This window comes from Pithys albifrons, chromosome 4 (genome assembly GCF_047495875.1).
Source record: "Pithys albifrons albifrons isolate INPA30051 chromosome 4, PitAlb_v1, whole genome shotgun sequence".
Classification (NCBI taxonomy): Eukaryota; Metazoa; Chordata; class Aves; order Passeriformes; family Thamnophilidae; genus Pithys; species Pithys albifrons.
In genome coordinates, this window is record NC_092461.1 from 22,293,777 (window position 1) to 22,318,557 (window position 24,781).

General features: G+C 38.3%; 1 protein-coding gene across 6 annotated transcripts in view; it reads left to right on the top strand.

Moving 5' to 3' along the window:
* COBL (cordon-bleu WH2 repeat protein) overlaps window positions 1–23,996 on the top strand; it is a 159,764-nt gene extending 135,768 nt beyond the window's left edge. For 5 of the 6 annotated variants that reach the window (XM_071553615.1, XM_071553620.1, XM_071553619.1 and 2 more), the window contains 5 exons: window positions 9,190–9,290; window positions 10,542–12,559; window positions 13,159–13,278; window positions 15,519–15,770; window positions 21,103–23,996. In XM_071553615.1, coding sequence (XP_071409716.1) covers window positions 9,190–9,290; window positions 10,542–12,559; window positions 13,159–13,278; window positions 15,519–15,770; window positions 21,103–21,120 — 2,509 coding nt within the window. In that variant the 3' untranslated portion in view covers window positions 21,121–23,996. The remainder of the gene's footprint in view (window positions 1–9,189; window positions 9,291–10,541; window positions 12,560–13,158; window positions 13,279–15,518; window positions 15,771–21,102) is intronic. The other variant, XM_071553616.1, reaches the window with a different exon arrangement.
* Window positions 23,997–24,781: the final 785 nt, after the last annotated feature.

Consider the following 24,781-nt stretch of genomic DNA (forward strand, 5'->3'; position numbering starts at 1 on the left):
AAGCTGACTAAAACTTGGGCTTCTCACTCAGTGAAATAACAAGTTCCTAAGAATTTATAATGCTGTGTTACTAAGATTATTTTGTACTTTGTGGATTGTGAAAAGTATTCTTAAAGTGGAAGCAAGTTATATTTGGAGTGTGGTAGGGCTATAAAAAGGTCCAGGTAGTGTTTTGCACATACAAATGTGAAGAACTGCAGTAAAGAGCAGAATCAAGTCCAGATTTCTTACCTAGGTTTGGTCCATAGGCTTAGCCTGTGCTCCAGGAGATCAAGAATATTTTGTCACATTGCTTAATTTAGTTAATGGTATGTTTAGTTTTAAATTCATCTTTCTTCAAGTTTCTAGAATTGTTTTCTGGATGTCCTGGGTGGTCTCTATGTGACTGAAATATCTGATAGCATCAGTATATCACAGCAGGGTCTTTATTTGCTGAAGTCAAGGAAACTTGTGAGCATTTAAGGATATGGTCTTCGACATGTGATAGGTTTGTCAGCACATAACAAGCTAATAGTATGTATGTCTAGGTCAGAAATGGCACACACAGAAATGACAGCCACAGCTCAAATCTCATTCAGTTCCAAGAGAATAGAAACAGAAATTTCTAAAAGAAGGTACATGAATTCTAAAGTTTCCAGGCTTGGGTCTTTGCTCCATGGTTTTGTTTTCCAGTATATGAGAGCAACTTAACAAGTGCACTCTTTTTTGTTTGGTTTGATTTGGTTTTAGAATTCTTCTGCAAGCAATAGTAATCTAAATACACATATTAATTAACAATTAGAATATCAAAGCAAGTGTCAAAACACTCTACCCTCAGTTCTGCCTCTAACCTGTTAAACCATCTTGGTCTCCCTGCCCATGGTATCCCCCCTCTGCCACTGACTGTTTTTTACGATAAAATCCCTAACACAGCTATCGCATCTCATGATACATTTATACAGTGCCTGGTGGAACAGGATCCAGACCTCAGCTGGAGGTGCCAAGGGCTGAACCATATAAATAGTTGACTATATGCAGCATTTGGCTGTGAATGTTTTAATATTAACTGCTGAGTCTGAACATTGTACTACATAGTTCTCTTTATTCATATCCTTTCTTACAGTTGATGTCTTTGTGTTATGTATCTGTTCAACAAATTTTAATATATAGTGTTAAATGAGTAACAAGAAAACCACAGAGAAGCTGAAATGTTGCTTATGTAGCAGTAAGTACATCTCATGATCTCACAGTGTTGCAACCCTGTCCTCCCATACCCCCTCTTTTCCCATCCCTTGTGTGGTGTCATCACGCAAGCTCCTAGGGGTAGGGATCAGACAGTTTTATACACCTATAAAACATCATGCACACCTACTGTCTGGAGCTTTATAAATAATTACACATCAAAAATTATGTTAAAATAATATTATTAAGGATGCTAGGTCACGCGCTCAAAGGTAACTTTAATATTAAGGCTCTCTGTGTAACCTTAGATTCCCCCCTTTAGCCCTAATTTCCCCCTATTGTACAACATGATAACATCTCTAGTTAAAGTGATTGTACTCAATTTTGTTTCATTGTTTCTAAGTTTCAAACTTCAATTAGTAAAACAGGTATACCACTGTTCACTCAGTTAAAATGCTCATCCAGAAACAGGACTATTTAATTTCCTTTTGCTCTTTTTATCTTACTTGTCACGCTTGTATCCACATGCCATGCAGACCTTTACTCATTTCTGTGCACAGTGCCCAAGTGAGATCAAGAGGTGTCATTATCCTGTTTCAGAGAAGGAGAGCTGATGGGCAGAGTCAGGACAGAGTAGTGAACAGTTGCACTGTGCAGTACCACCTTTTTCAGAGGACTGAACATTAAATAGTATTTCATATATCAGAATGCAGCACTACTTTTCCTCAAACTCTGTTCTTAGAATATAATTAATATATAATATTGGCTGAAATAAAATAATAGTATAATTATAGCCATGGTATAAACTGTCACTTGGACTGGCACCTGGCAAAGATGTGTAGTTTTTGAAATTGATAAGTAATTGAAATCAGGACTTTAAAAGGGTGTAAAGACTGACTGATCCCACTGGCCTCTCTCAGAGTCAGATAAACACAAGACCTTAAAATACACAACCTTTTTGTTTTAACTTTTGAAAATACTTTAAATGTATTCAAATATTTTAAAAAATATTTTTAAAAAAAATTTAAAAAATAGAAGTATTTTAAAATGTAAAGGGAACTTTGTAGTTATACAGTTAAATAAATGCAGACTTGTGTGGGACCTTCCAAAGATCTGAAAGGGATTTTCCCCTCCCTTGAGTGTCTGTTTCAGTTAGCCATGAGAGAGGAATATTTTTTCACGTACACCTAGTGGAGGACATAGAGTGGGGGTGAGGGAACCCTCCAGAGATCAGTTCATTCTGTGTGTCTGGACAGAGATTATCCCATTTCCTTCCTTTCTCTTCGAAGAATTTGTTACCTTTGGCTCTGATAGGGGTTGCTGAAGCTACTGGGAAGAGTCCTCTTAGTTACCAACCTGAGAAGTACTTGCTCTTTGCTACTAAACTGTTAGGGTTTTGATGAGTTAGTTTAAAACAAAAGCTTGAAACAATAGGAGTGGGTGAACTTGTTCTGCTTAATTTTCAATGCATTCAAATTTAAATGTTGCAGGGTTTTATATCCCACTTAACAGGGTCAGGAGGGAAGGAGAAGTCAGTAGCTGGAGAGAATTCAGCTGCCAAGCTGGCCAGAGGAAATAAAAATAGTGAGTGACAGAAGGCAGGCAGGAAGGAAATAGAAAAACTGCAATGAAAAATAGCGGTGTATATATATATATTATATATATACCTCTGTGCACAAACACATTCTATATAATTACTTGTCACTTGTAACTATCTCTGAGAAACAGGAGAAAGTTTTATTCTTTTATTTATAGGATAGATCTTATTTTAACTGGGTAAGAACATGTTTTACCTTTTTGAAAAATTTTAAGAGGTAGGAAGGTAGAGAAAGAGTTAAAGTGGAAGGGAGAACTTCAGGGATGAAAAATTATTTAATTATGACCCAGATGTCTGACAGATTTGCAAGCCTCTGCTTCTTACATAGTTTTCCTTCCTTATCTCTGTCTTTCCCTTTCCCCTTGTTCCAGAAAACTCTTTAAATTTGGAAACTCTTGTGCACTCTTTGCTGGCAGATCTTCATGGATGGAAGATATTAAGGATATTATGGTTAAGTAATAGATACTCACAGTCGTTACAGAGCAAGAATACAGATTATCCTTTCTGCTAAACCCATCCACTGGAAAAATTCTGTATGCTTTGGAGCTGTACAGTATTTTAAATATTAGAGCGCAGCTTGAGTTGTTAACGGTGTAGTTCTGACTTCTGAAGAGAAAGACCCTGGTCCTTGCTCTAATTTTTTTGTGGAAACCACGAGGAGTTATTTAACTGTGCCATCTTTTAACTTGCAGTGTTACATTGCACAGGTGATGTGGCTGTATTAAGATTTAAATCATGCTAGTCCACTTGCCTGACTATTTCTGGCAATGCTGTTTGCCTGCAGGCTTTCCTGTTGCGAAACTGTTGCCAGAGACCCGTTCGGGGAGGGGGGAGCAGGGGCGTACTTTCATGTATAGATGTATAGCAACTATGAGCTGCTGCTTATGTAGCAAGCCCCTGGAACTGACATATGTCGTGGCACTCGGGAAGCTTAAATCACCCTTGTATGTAACAGGCTTAGAGATTTCTAGCATTAAAACACAAAATGATACTGTGCAAAAGCATATTCATTTGCTTTCTGGTTAGATTCTTGTCTAGTAACCGTGGAGGAGAACTGTAAAAACCATAAACCCAACTGCTGTTGAAAAATTACTTCATTTTCCTCCTTACGTATATTTGCAAGTTCATATTGTTAATTGGGTGGTAGTATATCTGTGGATACTACTGTGTATTACAGAATTGAAAATTAGTTTAATTCAATCTTTAATGATTTTTATTCAGCACAGGTACAAATGCACTGTAAACACACTTGTGTGTTTGATGTAGCCAACAGAACTAGGAACAGAACACAAATCAAAAAACTTAGAATGGAAATTATACCTGTACCTTGCTCTCAAAAACATGTGCAGCTTTTTTTTATTGCTCATCTGAAAACGTAAAAAGCAAGATTATCTGGCATTCAACAGAATATGACCATGTACTTTTCCCCTTTCCTAGATGCCTACCACTCTATGAAATCTTGCATCAAAAACAAGTGATGACTTTGCTATCTAACCAGTCTTAAGTTTGTTGTTCAGTCTGCAACTTTGGAATTTTAACAGACTTTGGTTAAAAATTTATGCTCAGGTTCACAGGAGGTAGTAGAAGTGGACAATATCATTGGTCAGGTCATAGCTTAGGTGACCAGAGTTCAGCACTTACACTAGCTCTTCTCCTGCTGCTGTTATTCCTTGAAAAGAAATGGAAAAAAAATCATATAGCCTAAGAAATGCAAAGAATGGAAAAACAGTCCCTAAGATTGTGTAAACTATGATTAATCTGAACACAGCTAAATCCATTTTTGAAGAATATTTTGCTACATCACTTACAAAGATATAAACACTCTAAGTTTACTTCATGCCATCTTTCTGGCCTGATTGAATAGTTTTCAAACAGCTTTAGCCATACTTCCTACCACTTAAAATCATTCAGCATCAGTTTCATCTTTAATACCCACCTTTAATACCCACCTTCTATAGACAAGATAGAAACATTTCTCTTTCCAGCATTTGTGTAAGAGGTGTACATCATGAGTTCACTTTAAAGAGGACAACTTTGGGAACATACAGATGGATTAATGTAATTCCCCAGTAACAGACTGAGAGAACTGTCAGAGCTGGGAGGGAAGCCTGGATGCTCCGAAGTCCAGTCTGGAATAACCATGTTAGGTTTTCCATGTCAGTCAGTCCCTCTTAGCTGCCCAAGACACATGTGAGAAGCTGAATGCTCTCGATGTCCACTGAACTGTCTCATAGCTGTTACTATGTTCCTACTGCACGGCGTGCCTGTCTGTATTTTACTTCTTTTGGCATAGGTCTGTCTTCCTTCCCTGGCTAGTAACAGATTCACAGGAGCCATATTCTCAAGTCTTTCAATGTAGCAAATTCTGTGCAAAGAGTGAGATTTCAAATCACATTGACTTAACCTGAGACATTCCTACTGCTGTTTCTTGTTACCTGTTGGCACTCATGTCGGACGTGGGTTTCCCTGTCTTCCAGCCCCAGACAGACATCTTGAATATCCTACAGCATTTAAATTGGCATGAAGTGTCTGTTTTTAGATACTTGAATGTCTTCCTCAGTTCCTTCCCTGCAGTTTGCATAGGTCTGTGTTGTATTTAAACAGTTATGGTGGGAGATGTGGTCTGTACCTCTGGTACCATGCGTGAGGCTCTCCAGAACTCCCAAGAAGTGCTCAGAGAGACTTGGGTCAGTTTTGTTATTTATAGATCCATATGTAAAGCTACCCCTAACTACAACAAAATGGCAGCTTCTCTCATTGCAAATCCCTTGTCTTACCACTGGTTTGGGGTTTTTTAATGCAGCATTTCCAGCTAGTTTTATGGGAGTTTTTTCTCTCTTTTTTAGAATGTAAACTTTCTCATAAATGTCTGTCTCCCACAGCACTAATTTGGTAAAATGCCGCTCTAAGTTTCATTTTGTCTCCAACTGTGCAAATGACTGTTGAGGAGCAATTAGGCGTTGTAGCTTGAGCTCAGTGGAACATTAAATGCCATAGTTTAGTAGTCACTATGCTCCATTCTGTGCTCTTGCACAAATCTCTACTAATCTACATAAGTAATACATGCACAGGCCTTCAAGGAACCGAGCACATTTGCCATTTCAAGTTTGGGCTACTTACTCACCACTGCTGTCTTTTTAGCACCTCATGTTTTACCAAAAAGGCAGAGTCAAGGTTATCAAGTTCTTCCTTAAGTCCAAAAAAAAAAAAAAGGCATGTATGGGAAAATACCACTGGGTAATGTTTATCCAGAATGTAAAACATGGTATCAGAATAAGTCGTATTTTTCTTGGATTCTGGCCAAAACAGAGCTGTCAACAAAAGAAAAGTGGATAGGGTTAGAAGGGAGGAAGGCTATGGAAAAAAAAATTACAGGGCCTTTTGTTTTCCTTTTCCTGTGAGAAAGAGTGTTTTTAGGCATATTTGTAGGTCATTTGATCTACTGGAAACTACCAGACCTTCACCTCACAAAACACATATCCCATGTTAAAATCCCAATGGTAAGAGTTTTAAGAAAAACCCGTGTGGCTTGCTTTGTAGGTGAGTTTGAAGGTACATTGAGGAAGTGCAATTCTGAAGCTCCCTCTGTAACAGCAAATAAGAATCCTTTCACTTTCACTGTATTGTTCTCTTTCCTTCAGAAAAATTCTGTGAATTGGATATTATTTTCTCAGTTGTCCTGACATGGAAATGGAAGCAGAGATTGAGAGGCAAATTATGTGTGGTCATTGTGTAAGAGCATAGGATAATAAAAGAGACCTCTGCTGACTGTTATGCCCAGTAAAGAGAGGATAATTCTGCTATAAGGAATCCCTGAAAGATTCCCACTGATAGATGTGAGAAAAGAAATGGTCAGTGCAATGGGCCTACAGTCTGTGTTTGGAGTGCAGGAATGCTTTTTCCCATCTGAAATATGTTTTTCTAGATAAATTGCCCATAAAATTCTCAACCCAATAGTTCTTCCTATTTCCTGTAAAAAGCCTAGCACAGACAACCTTAGTAATACAAATTTTGGCTGTATTGTAGAACAGTCAGGCAACGGACAGAAAAATATGATCAGGTACCAAAAAAGTGGTGAGCTGGAATGGCTTTTTAGGAAATAGGTCTTGTGACATCCAAGGTTTTGGAAGCAACTTCTCCCCAGTAACTTAGAGAAAGTCTTAGTGTGTGTCTCTTATTTGCCTCCAGCTGTATGCAACTATTCCCCCAGACAAGCTTGGTAAAGAAGAAAGTGGTATTTGCCTTCCATGCTGGATAGACCTGTTGCTTAGCTGGTGCACAGTTTGAGCAGTTCTCCTGTTGAAAATGATCTCTCTGAGTATGCAAATAAATTGCTTTCAAATGCACTTGTAGGAGAGTTTAATAATTTGATAAAACTTTCCACTGCAAAAACAATATGAAATTCCTTCTGTTCATTCTTTCTGCCATCTTCAAGTTGGAAGTTCTGTTTGCCAGTTTTCTCTTCCAATCTGAGTGCTACAGTAAGTTTAAATCTTCTTATCAGATTGCTCAGATGAGCAGTCTTGTGGATTTGCGCATGCATGCGCGCGTGCGTGTGTGTCTGTGTGCGTGTGTGCGTGCATGTGTGTCTGTGTCTGTGTCTGTCTGTCTCTGTGTCTGTGTGCGCGCCTCAGCATACAGAAGGACCGTGGTCTTACAGTGCCAGTTCCCTCCCTTGGAGACTTCAGCTGATTTGTGCCACCATTCTCATAATCCATCACAGGGAAAACTCGGTTTATCATGAATCTTGCAGTGTGGGTGTTGAGCCTGAGCATCATTAGTTCACACTGCCTTGTGGGATTGTTCAGAATCTGTCAAAGCTCAGGTCAATGAAGAAGTTTGAAGAAATTGTATCCCAGTTGCAGAGCACTGTGTCTCTTCCTCCGTATTTAAGCAACCAATAGAGAATTCTGTCTTAGATTCCAATTTATGAAGCCACTTGGGCACACATGAAGCCCTGCTGTCTTGAATTAATCCCACCTGTACGTCCAGGTACACAGGAATGTGTGTATGACAGTTTTGGAAGGTTTTCTTGAAGGTGTATTTTTTTTTCTGTTGATCCCACATACATGAACTCAGTTTTGTAAGTGCAATACAGTTTAGATACAAATAGAAAGATTGGGCTCCAAGACTACTATAAAAGACAAAAAGGAGAGGTGAATGCTAAATAAATAAACAATGAAGTAAAATAAAATAAAATACCTGGGGCTTCAATTTGTGCTTTCAGTTGCTTCTGGTACGAGCAAGGGAAAAATCAAACAATCAAATAGCAAAAAAAGGAAGCTGCATTGCTGGACATAATTTAAATCATTATTAGGAAACATCCCTGAATTTTTATTCAGATTACTATCTTCAATGGCAGCAGAAAAAGTGGCACTTTTGGGCATTTCCATTTGGTGAACTACAAAAAAAAAAGTGTGCTCTGTTACTGTGTCTGTGCTATTAAGAAGTGTTTAATCTTGAAAAGGGCAAATCTACTTCGTCTTGCCAGAATTAGTTTAAGTGTGGCTAGAATAGAAATACTTTTTCAATAGGCTAATCACAAGGGCAAAACTTAGATACAGTGTCACAGGCGGTGACATTTTAAAATCAGGTGAGAAAACTGGAAAAAAATAATTGACCAATGTGAAATCCTAGTTTCAATGAGTTAGATAAGAACATTCTGCTGGTCATGATTTTATTTTCTGGTTTCTAAGTTTTTTCATATTCTCCAACAGATTGCCATACCTTTTTGTAATTATTTTATTATTTTTTGTTAAGATTTTTTGTTACTTTCATTTTATTTTTCTTTTCTTCTTTTAATAAGCTAAGACAACACTTGGCACTTGTTTTGATTTCAGACTTGTTTTAGATCATTGTAGAGCTTCATCAGATTTCTGGCAAAATCAGGCCCCTTTTTATGTTTCATTAGAAACTACTCTCAAGGTATCAGTTTCTCTTTTCCACTTCCCTCCCACCCCTCAGGATGCAGAGTGATTTTCCAACAGTACTTCAGCTGTATTTATTTTTCATTACCAGACAATTTAAAGTGCAGGTGTATTGGTACAGTGGGTGCACAGGATAGCCAGTGGTCTACCTTCAAATTGTATGCATATGCAAAACCTTTGTCTTGGCATATGTGGTATTTCTGCAGTCCAACTGAAGTGAGTACTTCACGTGAAGCCAGACCATTTCTTTTTGACAGACTTTACTTATCCAAATTTTTGATTTCCTGCACACTGAGTATGCTCAGGCAACACCAAGATCCTTCCTATATGTCGATGTGTTAGTATGGTGCTGTGTGTCTCTCAGGCTCCATATTTTTCATACTTTGGGACATGAGTTTCAGAATGCCAGTGGAACCAAAGGGGCTGAAATGATAGTGTTTTAGAGGAACAGTGCAAAGCAAAAAATAAGGGGGAAGACCCATTCTTCTCTTCTTTCTCTAACAGGCAAGATGAAACAATGGCTTTGGCTAAGCATGAGAATGAAGATACATTCATAGCAACACAACTCCAGCAAACTTTGGGTGACCTGGATGAAGATTTAGAAGGTAAAAAAGTGTGTTACCTCTGAAGTACAAAAGAGAAAGAAACAGCTGGGAGATGCAGAATCATCAGCTGTACTCTAAGGCATCCTGTGCGTTTCTCACTAGGATCACTGGGAACAACTTGTGGGTCTGTGGCAGAATGTTTTCCACCCAAAGTGGTTGCTCTCACTTCAGGAGCAGCCACCCTTTATTGGCTTGCACTGAATATTTTTCTACCTGCAGATCAGATCATCATTGTATTTCAGTGTCTGCTGCCAAAAAAAGATGAACAGCAATTAATGGATACATTTTATAGACCAAATTTGGTATGATTTCATTGACTTCAGTGAAGCTAAATCAGTTGTGAATTTAAGTCTGTGTTTAATGAACAGTTCTTCTATTTTGTATTTTATCATAATGAAGTGGAAAAGGATGGGACATTTTTGTGCCAAGTGCCTGCTCTGTGTTAACAAGCATATGTAAAAGTTAAAAATGGAAAAACATGAAACAGTGGGAAGAGAGAAAATGTCATTTTTGTGCTCCTCTTTTTCCTACTGTGAATTAGAAATAGTTCTCTATTATTGGTTTGTCAAAAATTGTCACTGAATACTTTTTTTAAAACTTCCCATCTTTATTTTAGTATTTCTGCAGCGGAGTTGATTCAGATTTGATTTCTTGTAAATTCTGTAACACAGCAATTCCTTAGCTTCTGTGTTGTAACCTTTGATTTATACCAGCAAATCTGAAAGGATATTTAAGCTTCTTGCACAATGAGGCTTGTGGAGTCACTGGAAATAAAGGGTGAGAAGAATGAAGAAAAAAATAAAAGTACTGTTTCTTTGTTTGCTTGCTCAAGGAAATCCTTCAGCTGGGCTGTTGTTGCTAACCAGGTCTGGGAAACATAATTTGGAGTTGCTTGCTGTTTCTGAGAAATGTTTCTCCTTTGGAGTCATGCAGTGAAATGTTTATCACTCAGATAAGTTAGTCAAAGATAAGGTATGAACAATAGATGAAATTCTGCTTTCAGCTGTATTTGTGTTTCCCACTGGTTGAAGCAAGAAGACTTCAGGAATATTTGTCTGATTTTAATCAGCAACCAGACAATATGAAGGACCCATACCTCTCCTTTTTTCATAGTACAAGCATAAAAATATTCCTGTTACTTTTAGTGTAACGAAAATATATGGTCTATTTAAGCTTGTTAGCAGTTTGTGTAATTTAAAGGCATATTGCCTAAATTCTGCCAATATGTAACACTGTATATGTATTTTGCAGCAGTGGATGATATAAGTAACTCTGACTCTGACTACACTAATGAAGCGCTGAACCCACATAGAAGAAAAATTGAGGCTGCCCAAGATATTTCCATTTCTGTTCCAGTAACAGTCATAGATGATGCTCCAGAAGTTAGCACCTCTAACTCAGAAGAAAATCAAGAAATGGAGATGAAGGTTCCGCAAAATAGCTCAATCAACTCTATTAATACAGGATACTTCACAAATAAAAACAACAATGCAGGTTCCTTTGATAAGGGACACACAGGTGGTGGAGCTGTATGCATATCCAAGGACCTAATACGTCAGCAACCATCTGAAAATGAATTCAGTCACTTGCCTGTGGAACAGCGGAGAGATATGTTTGAATCTCTCGCATCCTCATTTGAAAAAAGAACTGAAAAGAACTTAAGACTGGAACTCTCTCCCAAACATGGTGTGAAGTCTGAGGAATGTAAATCTAAGCTGAGTCCATCTCACTGCAAGACCACAGCTGAAATCAATACAGCAAAAGAGAAGATAAATCCATTTAATGAATATAGTAGCAGGGAAAGATCTCTGAAAAAAAGTAAATCAGAATTAGAAATCAAATGGCCACCAGCAAAAAAAGTGGAAGTAGAAGAAGTCCCATCAACACCCACATGGTGTCATCGTGCCCAGAATTCAGGATCAAACTATGAACCAAAAATGGGTTTGACAACCTTTAAAGTTGTCCCTCCCAAACCTGAAGTAAGACATTTTGATAGAGGAGTTTCACTCTCCACTGGTGCCATTAAGATAGATGAACTAGGCAACCTTATAGGCCCAAACACTGGTGTTACTAAACACATACCAGATTCTTCTTCTGATGAAAGTGAGGAAATTCATATTGGGAGAGTGAAGGCATTCTGGAGGTCAAGTTCTATGGAAAAGCAAAGTGATGACTCTGCTGAGCATTTTCCTAAAAAGTCAGCAGTCCCCTCAAGCTCTAAGCCCTTTACTGCAAAACATGAACACAAACCTGTCTGTCTTGCAGTTCCAAAACCTGTAGCACCACAAACTGTTACTACCCAGGTAGCTGAAAGACAGTCTGAGAATGAAAGGACCAGACTGCCTCTTCCAGTTACACAGTCTCAGGTAACACTATTAGCAGCCCCAACCGTTAATAAGGACAAGCTGGAACTTCCATTTACAAAGCCACATAGGAGAACTTCCAGTCAGTATGTAGCCTCTGCCATTGCAAGACACATCAGTGCAACTACCTTCAAGTCTGACACTGTGGAATATCATGAGAAAGATGAAAACAAGCAAGGGGCAGGAGAAGTTAAGACTGAAGCAGAAGTTTCACCAAAAAGATGTATTATTGTGGCCAAATATAGCCCTGTGGAAGCAGAATCAGCAGAAATAAGAGAAACACTTTCAAGTATTTTTACTAGCAGTCAAAAAGCATCCCACAGATTTACACCTGGTGATAATTCTAGCATGGAAAACAAAATAGTTAATATCAGGGCACCAAATCAAGCAACTCCTCTGAGTTTCTATAAAAAGAATGGCAGTGTCCCACTTCCTAAATCCTCTTCAAAGGATAACAACAGTGCAGAAGAGGATCACGGTTTAAACAGCAAACAAAGTATAGCAGAAAAAAAGGCACGTCTCATGTTTGACCAGAAATGCGAGACTTTGACATATACTAATTCGGGTTCATCTCCCAAATCTCCTGATCTCCAAGGAGTCCCATCCTCTTTTGGCTCATCTTTGCGAGTCACTAAGTGGCCTCCTGCTAATAGTGTTAGTTCATTTAAAGCTTCACCTGAGCTAAATGGTGCACCAGCAAATGCAGAGTTAGAACAGGAGGAGAAACCTGATGATTCAGATATTAATGCTGTCAGTGAAGGGGATGTTAATGTGCAGACCAATATCTTTGGACCAAAGAAGAAGTTCAAACCTGTTGTCCAGAAACCAGTTCCAAAAGATACATCACTGCACAGTGCCCTAATGGAAGCCATTCAAACAGGAGGGGGAAAGGAAAAACTCAGAAAGGTAAAGTGGAAACATTTTTTAAGCCTGTTGAAACTGCAGAGCCCTGTATTCACCCTGTCAGACACCAGAGGTTTTATAACTAGTACAGTTGCTGGTGAGCTGCAGAACACAAAGCATTTGAAAAATTTATAATGGCAAAATACAGACCAAGCCACTGCTTATTCTGCATATCCCGCATATTATGCAACACCCTGGCACTAGCAGGTGCATAGACACAGCTTAAGGGAGAGGTAATTGAAGTTATCTAAGAGCTGAACCCTCATTTCAGTATGTTATGTAAAAACAGTAACACACAGCATGCAGAAAGCTTGTAAATACCTACAATGATAAAACCCTGCACTTTGCGTTACTAGGGCATAATTGCTTGCCACTGACTTCATGCTCAGGGAATATGAAACAGCACCTCTAAGTACAGCATTATGATCTACACACATCCCCACTGTTCAGTGTGAGTAAGAGTTTTAAAAGCAGGCCCAAAAAAAGACAGACTGATTAGTCTTCATAGTTTGCATTCTGGTACAAGTGCCAAAAACTGTTTCCAAGCTATCTCTAAGTAAATATCTAATAACAATGTGAGGTTTATTTCTTTCATATTCTAGGTTTCAACCAGTGCACTGAATGGCAATCACAGGAAACCCTCATACACTGAGCCAGAGAACACACGCTTAGCCCTGCTATCAGCAATTAGAGGCCACAGTGGCACCTCAAAGCTGAAAAAGGTAAGAAATCAAGACAGTAAGTGATCTTTAAAGTGCAGTCTGTTCCTACTGGTTGTTTGGAATAAACCCTGATATGCCACAAACTAAATGTTGTGCTGCAAAGGGAGAAGAATGAAGGGGAAACTATATGACAGAAGACACGATCTGACTTAGGTAGAGCGTAGCAGGTACAATTCTTCCTCTGACAGAAAACTTAAACTCTTTCAAATGTGCTTTTAGCTTAGAAAGAAAGACATATAAATCAAAACCAATTACAGAGACTGCACATAGAAGACAAGAAATGTTCCTAATTTTCACATTTAGGTAGTGTTTTTTATAGAATGGCTTGGGTTGGAAAAGACCTTAAGTATTACCTAGTTCCAACCACCCTACCATGGGCAGGGACACCTCCCACTAGGCCAGGTTGTTCGGTGCCGCATTCAACCTGCCCTTGAACACTGCTAGGGATGGGACAACAACTTCTGTGGCATCCACAACTTCTCTGGCCAGAATACGCAGTTAGATTAATGTATTTGCATTGTCTACCATATACATCCATGTACTAGGGCTTCTTTAGGCTGTTTATGTGCTGCTAACATGATGCATGCAAGTTATATGCAACATTCCATCAACGTTCACCACAGCAGGATGATTTCTCCTCTCTGATTTACCTAAACATTAAAGCATCTCTTATTCCTAATAGCCAAAACCTGTATTGTTCTAGCCTTAGTTTTCACTCAGTTGACTAATGCAGCCAAAGATGTATACTTGGCAAGTATGTTCCCATTTCCCTGGTGCAATGACTCAGTTCGTTAGCGCACATCGAGATAGCTGACATTAGATAGAAAAAGTCTCTTCCTGTGTTAGGGAATTACTTCATCCCTCAAATATCTTACTACCCTTGCTGCAGGTAGGGTACAGCTTCCTCTGAGCTTGAGAGCCAGCAGCAATCTTCACACATACTCAATTGCATTCTGCATTCATTGGGAATAAATGTAATTTTGTGAAGAAGAGGCTCTGACAATTATGTGATAGTGTGTCATCACAGAGACCTTTTGGAATATTTTTGTCTAGCAGAGAAGCTTTTGCCATCATCTTAGAGGAAGTTGCCTAGAAACCGTACGCTTCCTTTTCACACCATGTCACCTGTGCTAGTTAAATGACCATGTTTGTATGCGTATGGGGCATGATACAAATGTGCTATGATGAAAGGGCTGTCCCTTTCATGTTGTCTCAAATGTTCATCTTTTATGTAATATGACTTTATGATCATATATATTGTGTTTATACAGTGAAGGAATAGAATACAGGTAGGTGCTCTCTGTGAATTATTTGATGGGAGATGAATCCTTTAATTTTTCACCACAGCAGTTTTGTGCCTCAGTTTCTCTGAGAGCAGGAATTACAATGGATCTGCTTGGAAACCTCCTATTTGGCCCAAGATACTGAATTTCCTAATAATTGCCATACCATTGTAATTCTAACACTTCATCATGGTTATTACTAGTAACGGTGTTAATGGCAAAAGTATCTCTTGAGAAAGTTGATGCACAAGCTACATTAGTCTGAAAGATTGCTTTCTTTGCATGCATTTGAAGTAGGATGAGTTTTCAAGCTGGTAACTCATGCAGAAATTTTAGTTTCATAAATTCCACAGAAACAAACCTGGAAGAATAATCAGTTGATGTAGTTCTCAGTGCTTTCACATGGTTCTCTCTGGTCCTATTTTTTTTTCTTTTTTTTTTCTTTTTTTTTAATGGCTGGAAACTTTGGGTTAAAAGGCATTTTTTTCAATGAAGCTATGTGTGAGAGCTCAGGTCTAGAAGAGTCTCCCTGTCATCTGAAATTATGTCTCTGCAGTCCAAACTGCAAAAAAGAAATTCCTGGGTGGCTACTGTAGCCTTAATATATCTCCCTGATTCCCAAACCCTTGTAGTTGTTTCCAAATTAATACCAAGTCCAAGTTTCTCTCTTACCTTACATGCCAAGGAAAGTTACAGGATGCTGGATCTCACAGTAAATAATGATTGAGTTTCTGAGACAGACTGAAAGCCAAATCCTCAGTGCTGGTAATCATCCCAGCTGAGTGATGTGACTGAGTAGTAACAGATGTTCGACACCATAAGCAAACAAAAGTTTTGTCTGTTTTATATCATTCAAGCAAAGTGAAATAGGCGTACTGAAAGAGCATCAAATATCAAATAATTACAGTTTAGCTGTGCCTGGTATTAATCACCTTCTTTCAACTGCATCATGAGCAGATCTCCTCATTGGCCTCCGAAGAGTTGCAGCATTTTAGGGATGCAGAACTGTCCTTGAAGAAGGCAGAAGACCTTCAGGAAGAGCAGCTTTATATCCCACCTGCCCCTGCTCAGCCACCACCACCACCTCCCACTCAGCTGTCAGCAGTAGCTCCTAAGTCTTCTGCCACAGTTACAGGTAATCCATTGGATGCCAGGGAAGCCCTAATGGAGGCCATTCGCTCTGGCGCTGGAGCAGCAAAGTTAAAAAAGGTAAATACACTTTTATATTTTACAATGAAACAACCTATGCTTGCTGTGTTTTCAGAGCCATTTTTAAGTTGTTTCTTTCTTCCATCAGAAGGTACATGTGCTGTCTCCTCTAACGGAATCAAAGATTAGGAATGTATTTGAAACCTTTGGACAACTGATGAAACACATACGTACATATATGCAACAATTCGAATAGTCAATACTTTTTATTAAAAGAGACCATCAAGAGCACGTGTATAATTTCCGAAAGCATTTTCATGACCTTTTCATTCTTGTGTATCTGAGATAATGCTATGTGTCCTTTAGACAGGTTATTTAAGAAATGTCAGATATGAGACCCCAAAGCAAATTTATGAATAAGTGCTCTGTCCGAATTTCAGTAGTGTGTCGTAAACCTTGGTTCCCAACACTTACACCTTGGTCACGTGCTGAGATCTGTCAGTGAAACTGTGAGGTCAATTTAAAGTTCTGCCTGAACTTAATTAACTGAATGATGTGTGTTTCACTTCTGTGTTCAGCTGTGAATCAGTCAACTCCCAGATTGCTAAATCCTCAGTTGCCTGTGTGTGATTTTTGGATAAATTCACTTACCTCTTTGATCAAAATTTTTTCTTCCTAATCTCAAGTTACACTGCATTTCTTGATAAAGAGGAGCAGATTAATTTGCCTTAGTGGAAGCATCCCAATATTACACTGCATTGTCCAAGAACACACTTTGATTCCAGGATTTTAGGGAGTGTACAAGAGCAGATGTAGTTTTTCCAACACATGATTTAGCTGAATCCAGCCATAAATGTGTAAACAGGTTTAACCTTGCATATTTGTTCTCTTTTAAATAATTTAAAAATATGCTCAGATTTTAACATTCAAGAGTGGCCAAAAAAAATCTAATTTCTGATAAACCAGAAATTCCACAGAATAATACAAATGGCACAAACAAATCAGTGTTTCAGGAAAATTTAAATCAGCATGCTCTGATTTCATCAGAAGTCTGGATGTGCAGCTATTTTCCATGTGAAAAATTACATCTATGTTATGCATACAATTATGAGAAGCACCTGAGTTCACTTGGTTTGTTCAGTTTGGAGAAGGCTGAGAGGCAACCTCATCACAGTCAATGTCTTCCTCAAGGGAGATGGCTGAGGGGCAGGCACTGATCTCTCTGTGGTGACCAATGATAGGACATGAGGAAATGCAGCTGCATCAGGGGAAGTTCAGACGACAGTAGGAAAAGGTTCTTCACGAAGAGAGGGGTTGGTCACTGGACCAGGCTCCCCAGAGAAGTGGTTACAGCACCAAATCTGTCAGATCTCAAGGAGCATCTGGATGATACCCTTAGTCATATGGTTTAGCTTTAGACAGTCCCATGAGGAGCAGTGAGTTGGATTCTATGATCTTTATGGTTCTCTTCCAATTTGAGATACTCTATCATTCTAAGACTACAAATTTTGAAGAAATGAGGCCTTTGTTACCCCAACTGTCATAAAAACCCTCAGATTTGGAGATTCAAGGATACTTCATGCAGTTGTTTTCTAGATCCTTCCAACTGTCTTGTTCTTCCAACCGTATTGCTCTTCCAGAAGTCTCTGAGGGGACCCATGGCTCTGCTTATGAAAACAAGTCTTTATCATATCTTTGTGGATTTCAAAACACTTGTATAACCAGAGCAGGCCATGAATGTGCACCAGATACATATTCTGCTAAATACTGTGCCTGTCTTGTTTCATTTCCAAGACAGAGTAATTTTTACTAGTTTTGACATTGAAACAGCAGAAGAGTACGTGTTATTATGTAGGTCTTTTATGAAAATAGAAGAGAGCAGTGTTTTGTCCAAGACAGAGTGTGATTCTTACTGCTGTGCTGTCCTTTCAGATATTGGATATGCAAACTAGTCTTGTATATGCCAGTCATCATGACAGTTTGACATCTGAGATCTCATGTCCTTGATAACTGATAAAAGTAAAGATATTGTCAGATTTTTCAAAGACTTTCAATCCAGTGTGTACTAATATCTCTTCTAGTTTCCTGCATTAAATTGAGAGCCAAATTCTGATCCTTCCTTGCAGTCGGACAACTTGTGACAGCAAAACTTGAATCCATAGAGGAGAGAGAATACATGATAGCTGCATATTAAAGTTTTCTTCCTTTACCTGTGTCTGAGGAACACTGAGCTTTCTGTAGGCAGTGGCTGACAGGTGATTTTGTGCCAGGGCTGAAGGCTTCGTTTTGCATCCTCTATCGAAGTTCTATGATGTTGTGATATGGAGATACAAGCACAGAGTTATTTTTGGCTTTCTGGAAGATTTTGGTTGCAACAACTAGATAGCAGAGTTCAGTTCACTAATGGCATCTGTTTCTCTTCCATTGTTTTCTCAAAGTTTTCTGGGACAAGAGCTTCTGATGGCAAAGTCATTTATTAGTTAATATTGTGGAGAACTGGGAAGAATCTATGTTCCTTAGTTATGTGTGACTCGGTGCTTATTTATGAGGGGTTATTTGCAGTGGAAGTAGATCAAACAGGGCTGTCAGGGGAACCAAATGAAAAAAGCAATGAATTGCCTAGATAAGGAGCATCCCAACAAACATTTGAGCTCTAGTAATATCTGTGAAAAGGCAGCTCCTCCACTCCTCCCCTGATTACACAGCTGTTTGCTAAAGTCATGAACTTTAAGGTTAAAAGATCCACTATGGAGGAAAGGAGAGAAGTTCTGGAGGCTGACCTTGCCTTGCTAAGAGTCAGGGCCTGCACGGCACTGTCTCTAATTGGGTCAGCCAAAACAAACAAGAGCAGAAATAGGTGCTTGAGGGAAATGCTAAGTATAGGTAAGACAGTATGTGCATAGGTCTTCTGGCACTTCTTTAATCCATTTCTTGGGGTGCTGTTCCTGGTTTGGCAAATAAATCAGTCTTTGTTTTGAAGAAACATCTGTTTTATTGCATACAGTTGCTGTCCACACACTCCTGAAGGAAAATTTGTGTAGGTGCCAAGTCCAGTTGGGCCAGTAAACTGGTTCATCTGTAGTGCAGGGTGGTTCAGAGACCTGCCAGAAAGTGATTACATTACAGATCCTACCCAAAGGGAATGGAGACATAAACATGTCACAGGAATGGGATGAACTTAGAAAACTGGAAAAGACCTGACAATGTACAGGAAGTAACCAGCTTCAGTTTTTGAAGTGGTGTGTCAAGGAATCTGACAGGTGTTCAACACATCTAAAGTGTAACAGCAAGTCAGGGAGGTGGCATCAAGTAAAGCCACCAAGCATGAGGGCTTCCCTAGTGCTTTTAGTATTTAATTGTCTTGAGATTTGAACATGCCTTACCAGCAAGGAGCCTGCTTCCCAGCCATGCAGTCTGCCTCATGTGCAAAGGAAAATCAGTTGATCTAGAAATAAACAGCTGATTTGAAACTAAATTTTGGCTAATTCTGGTGGGCAAAAGTCAGGTCATAGAACTGCACCTTTTGAGCTTCTGATGTTAAAAGTGAGCTAGCGTTTTCCTTAAATTGTGTCAAACAGTACCACATATGTCTCTATGTCCAGTTTTTTACTTTCCGTTTTCCATCTCAGAAAATGCAGAATAACTTAGCTATATTTCTGAAATTCTATATATCAATGCATGTGTATTTTTGTGTTTGTGTAACTTGCCTTGATTTACCATGATTATTTGTGGAATAAAGCCATAACTACACATGCAAATAACCTGTTAGATGTCTAGCTGTAGGTACAGTTGCAGCACAAGTTCATGCAGGATTAAAAATCTTACCCAACAAAAAGAAGCTGTAAAAGTTGCTTTAACTCATATGCTGTCCATTCCTTTTGTACCCAGGGATTTAGTAGAAATACTGCATGGGAATGTGCCTACAAATGGTGGGGGAAGGCAAGTTATATCTCTGAAGAACAAGCTGTTGCTCATGGTAAAATGATTGCTATAGACAGCTTTTTAATGGTATGTGCAAGGGAGATTCTGCAGATTCCACATATTTTCGAATAAAGAATTGCACCAAAGCAGCCTTTTCTGTTTGCTCAGTGAAATTTTAAAAATTTATTTGGCTCCATCTCAGTATCCACAAGCATTCATGCCAATGTTTGGCATCGGCATTCAGTCATATGAACTCTTGATACGTGCAGTGTATCATTCTGTTGGCAGTCAAAGAAGCCAGGTAAGATAATTGCTGCACTCATTGCAATGAGTCCCTGGTGTACACTGGGATAATTTGGAGTTGGTTGTCAACAAGTAACACAGCAATCTGAATTATGGCACATTGAATATCTTCTAGGAAGCATGGCCTAGTTCCATACCTTTATGTCAAGCAGAAGACTATTCTTCTCACATAAGCAGAGACACATAATTGTGAATGAACAAATACTGTTTCTTGCATTCAGTATCTGTGAGTGCAATTATAAGGTTGCAAACTCAAAGCCACAGTTGATGTTGGCTTGGTATGCTGGATATGGGGCAGGAGGCCACACAATAAGGTTGGCCAAGCTTGATATGCAGGTAGTTAAATGAGCCTCTAAAGTGATTCTAGTTCCCATGCACAGTGAGAGGCAGGCATTTGCATGCTGTTACTGTGTTTGAATTGAAAGATAAAACTTAATTTGAACTCTTCACCTTGCTACTAATTTATACCATGACCTATATTTTTGCCTCAAGAATAAAGCTTCTGCCGTGAATACTAAGGCCAAAATGGAAGATTTAGACTAGATTAAATGCATTATTCCTGTTTCAGTTTTGTGGTGACCTTAATGTATATGTCTCTAATAGAATCAAAGATCAGTAACTTTGAATTTGGAGGAGCACCTTAGCATAGGTATTTAAAATAAGCATATGTTTAGATGACCCGAGGACTGGGAAGGAAGATAAGCATTTGTTTAAGTATTTTCCTGAATCAAAGCCATTGGGAGTTTCCTTCATTCAATCAGGAAGCAAAGACCTCATCAATTGCTTTTTATGGTCAGTGTCAGCTAGCCAATACAAAACAGATTTTAATTGTCAGATGTTGCATACCCACAGCCTGGGTTTCTGTTTATTCCGCAAGATGAAGGCATTTCAGACTAAAATCCATCACCTGTGTTCCAGAAATCATGCAATTACAAGACTCAAATAGCTAAGCATATATGAGGTGTGGGGTTTTTAGGGAAGGATAGCACCTTTCATTAGACCAACTGATGGAGCTAGAAAAAAAGCAGGTAAGCTTTAAGTAGTCCCAAGGAGCAGATAAAAGAGACCAAGCTTGGAAAAAGCCTCACAGGAGAATGTTTGATTAACAATGTCAACAGTTGGAGGTTTAAAAATATCTTCAATGATCATGTGCTTTTCTTTGTCACAGGTCCCTCTGCTTGTTTGAATCATATAAAAAGAACAGATAATTGGAAAATCTAACCCCCCGATGCATCCATAATCATTATTCAAGCTCTGAAGTGGTAAAAAACATCAAGAAGTTTAGTTTATTCTCTTGTCTACAAGCCAAAATAAGTTCCAGTTAATTTTCTGTGTGTTCCTGCATAATGGTTCTAAGGGGGAAATATGTTGCTCTGCTGTAAAGCTTCTGTGCCAAGGAATTGTATTTTGCCTCTGAATATTTAAGGTTGCCAATAAACCATTCTTGTTGGCAGGTTAATAAGATTATAAACACTGTGCAGTCCTGTGTTAATACTTAATTGTATTTATGGGCAAAATTAAAAACTTTGCTAGCTATCTGAAAAGTAATACTCATTTTAAGTTGTTAAAATATTTCAAACTATTTCAAACTATTTACTTGCTTCTTATTTGATTTCAAAAAGAGCTGTAAAAGGTTAGGGTGAAAACTAGAATAAAGGTCTATAAAAAACAATCACAAGAAAAAAGTTATCCTACCTAAGTTGTTGTATGCTAGGGTCGTTATTTTTAAAATTAAATTAACTTTATATCTCTGATGGAGCTGTGAGAAAGCAGGCAATCAATAATGAATGTGAGACAGTGTCTGGTGAAAAGTTACTTATGGGATATGATGTATAGAATGCTAATGTGCAGAGATATGCTGAACCCGAGTAACATTCATGGCACTTGAAAAATATTGAGCCACCTTAAAGGATCTCTACTTGCAAAAGACTGTGAAGGTTTTAAATAAGATTCAGAGTCTTGCATAGAGATCCAAGATGTAGAATTCATTCCTGCACTGCAAAAGGTGAAGCTGGGTTATATCAGTAACCAGGACTCTTGTGGACTCTTGTTCAGGTCATGCATAAGTTGGTCCTTTGTGTCTAATTCGTATGGCTGTTGTATGTTGTCTCACAAGTATTTATAGCAGCATCTTTTTCAAAAGTTAACTACTTTGGTAGTTGTTGTTGTACATATTTTGAAAATATTTTGTTGAATTAACTTAAAAAGGACAAATGAAAATGCTTTTTCACAGTTCCTATATTGTAATGAAACTGAAAAAGAGGATTTGTACATTTACATTTTTATAATCATAGGCTAGAGTGGTGGCAGATTACTTTTTTTTTTTGGAACTGGAATTTATAATGTATATCTATGAACTGTTGAAAGCACAAGAATATTTAGCCACCTGCATTTCATGTGACTATATATTATATATTGTAAAATATTGATGTCTGTTAGTGCCACGAATAAAACCAAAATCAAAACCTAACATGGCTTGAAATATTTTTTTTTCCAAATATTTTGCATTTACAGAAAGACATTAAAACTAGAGATGGACTTGAGCAAACCAGTATGGTGTGCTTGATATCTCAAGTCTAATATAAAACATCTCAAGCCAGGAAACAGCTCACAACTAACAGTCTGGTAATGCAGTAGAAATCACCAACTGGAATCAACATGTGAGTTATATACATTTCAATAATGGTGTGATACTGATAATGTTCCATTTCCTCATTAGGAAAGCTAATATATTCAAAATTAAAGTGCTCTGCCACACCATAGGATAAATAAGATCACCTTTGTTTCTGTGATTAGCCTTCTTTTGCCTTAAAAGTCTTCTCAGGTTGCTGAAGATCAGAAATACTAACATGTTTAAAATGTTATCACAGGAAAGGATTCAGTCACTCATAAGTTTGAATGCTGCAGATAGTCCCAGCAGCAGCAAAGACAGCTTGATAGGTGCTGCAAGACAAAATTCAGTGCCTTCTTACTGTTGCCTGAAGGCCCTGGGTGTATAGCCTCTCCTTACTAGTGCCCTTTTGGTGTAGTAAGTTATATGAGTACTAACTTTCCAATGTAAGGAATTCAAAACTAGGTTTTCTGATGAAATTATCCTTCAGGCTTCACAATGCAAAGGTTCTGGGTCTGGATGCTGGCATTGTATAGAGCTAAAGTTTCTAAGTGTTATCCATGTGTAAACTTCTGAGTATTGAATTCCCATGGATAAAACACTATGAAAACAGGTACAAGATAAGAAGATGTCATCTTCACTGCAACAGCAAAAAAAATATTACAAAAAATCCTGAAGCTTCGGTCACACCTCAGACTAAAATGGAGAGGGAGTTCAGCTGACTATAGTAGGACACCTAGGCTGAGTGTTCATTCCCTTCTCATGTTGATGGGAGTTGTGCTTGCTCTTACATTGTCATCCAGTTGCAGTTGAATTCTTGGTAGCAGCTCAATTTAACCCCAAGTGAATGCAGATTTTATTATAAACCCGTTTGCAATGAAGTCTATTTACAGGTATAACCCTTCCATATAGTAACTTTCTATTAAAGGTGTTAGTAGTAATAAATATCTCTGATTAGATACTTAATCATCCTAAGTTAAAAGAAAAACCCTGAAATGTGTCTGGTAAAGACATTGTGTCCTAAACACCAAGTATTTTCATGTATACGGTCCCACATTGTTTGCTGGTGTAGACAAAGCCTGTGTCAAGAGGGTAGTCCCTGACATGTCCTGTCATGGCATTTGTAGCTGCACAGCCTGCTGTGCACAGGCTGCTTTCTTTTCTGAAGGACTGAACTCCCCTTTTGCTTAGTGTTGTCTTCCAGTCTAGATTGTCCCCACATGCTTTGGCCTCAGTTCAACCAGAGGAAAAAGTCTGATATATGCCTGATTCATCTGGACCCTTGTATTGTGTTTTATAGTAAGAGATTAAAATGAGGTGAAAAATGATATCACCAGGTGAACTGAATGGAAACTTTGGATTTGGTATCTTCATTTCTTGTACAAGTATAAATTAATGTTCAGGGCTTAGAGAAATCCAGTGTAATGTCTCAAATAAAAATTTTCATGTCTCCTCTTTTTCTATGTGTTTTTATTAACTTTTTTTAAAATCTTGAGTTCAGAATAATGCCCATTAAGAAAGCATTAAAATCTCTCTGATTAGATATTTAATTTTAAATAATATTGGCTGTCTGCTGAGCTATTTGACTTACAGGAGTTCATTATAAATTCTTTTTTCTTGTAGAAATAGCCTGCTAATGCTAGTCATGCAAAGTATTGGACCTGAAGACCTCTTGACATGCACATCAATCTACAGAGTTTCAGACATGGCAGGGTTCAACTTCCCCACCTAATACAAGTGATTTGCACAATTTATGCTACATTTGCCACAGCCAAAAATTGGCACTTCATCAGTGTGCAGAAAAAAGGAAGAGAACAAGAGATGCATTTATAAAACAATGGAAAATGCCATGCCAAGATAGCTTTCCCTCTAATCTCTTCAGAAAAGAAAGAAGCAGTTTTGTTGTTGGGTGCTGCTTAGCTTTAAGCACGAGGTTTAATTTGAATCCAAAGATCTGCACAAATCTTGATTTGAATTAGTTTGTCTGAGTGAAATATTTATAAATTGGTTCTTTGTTGGTGCAATATGAAAGAGTTGTCTTCTGCAACCATTAATTAGCAACTTTTACATATTTAAAGTATTTATTTGTGTGTATTGTTTCTCTACTCCTCTCTAATCCTCTGCTGAGTTACATATGCATTGTGTATACCAAGATGCTTTGACTCTGAGACTTCCGTTTACATTTATTAGGCTATTCCATTTTTACTCCATTTGTTGCTGCTGACCACACACAATA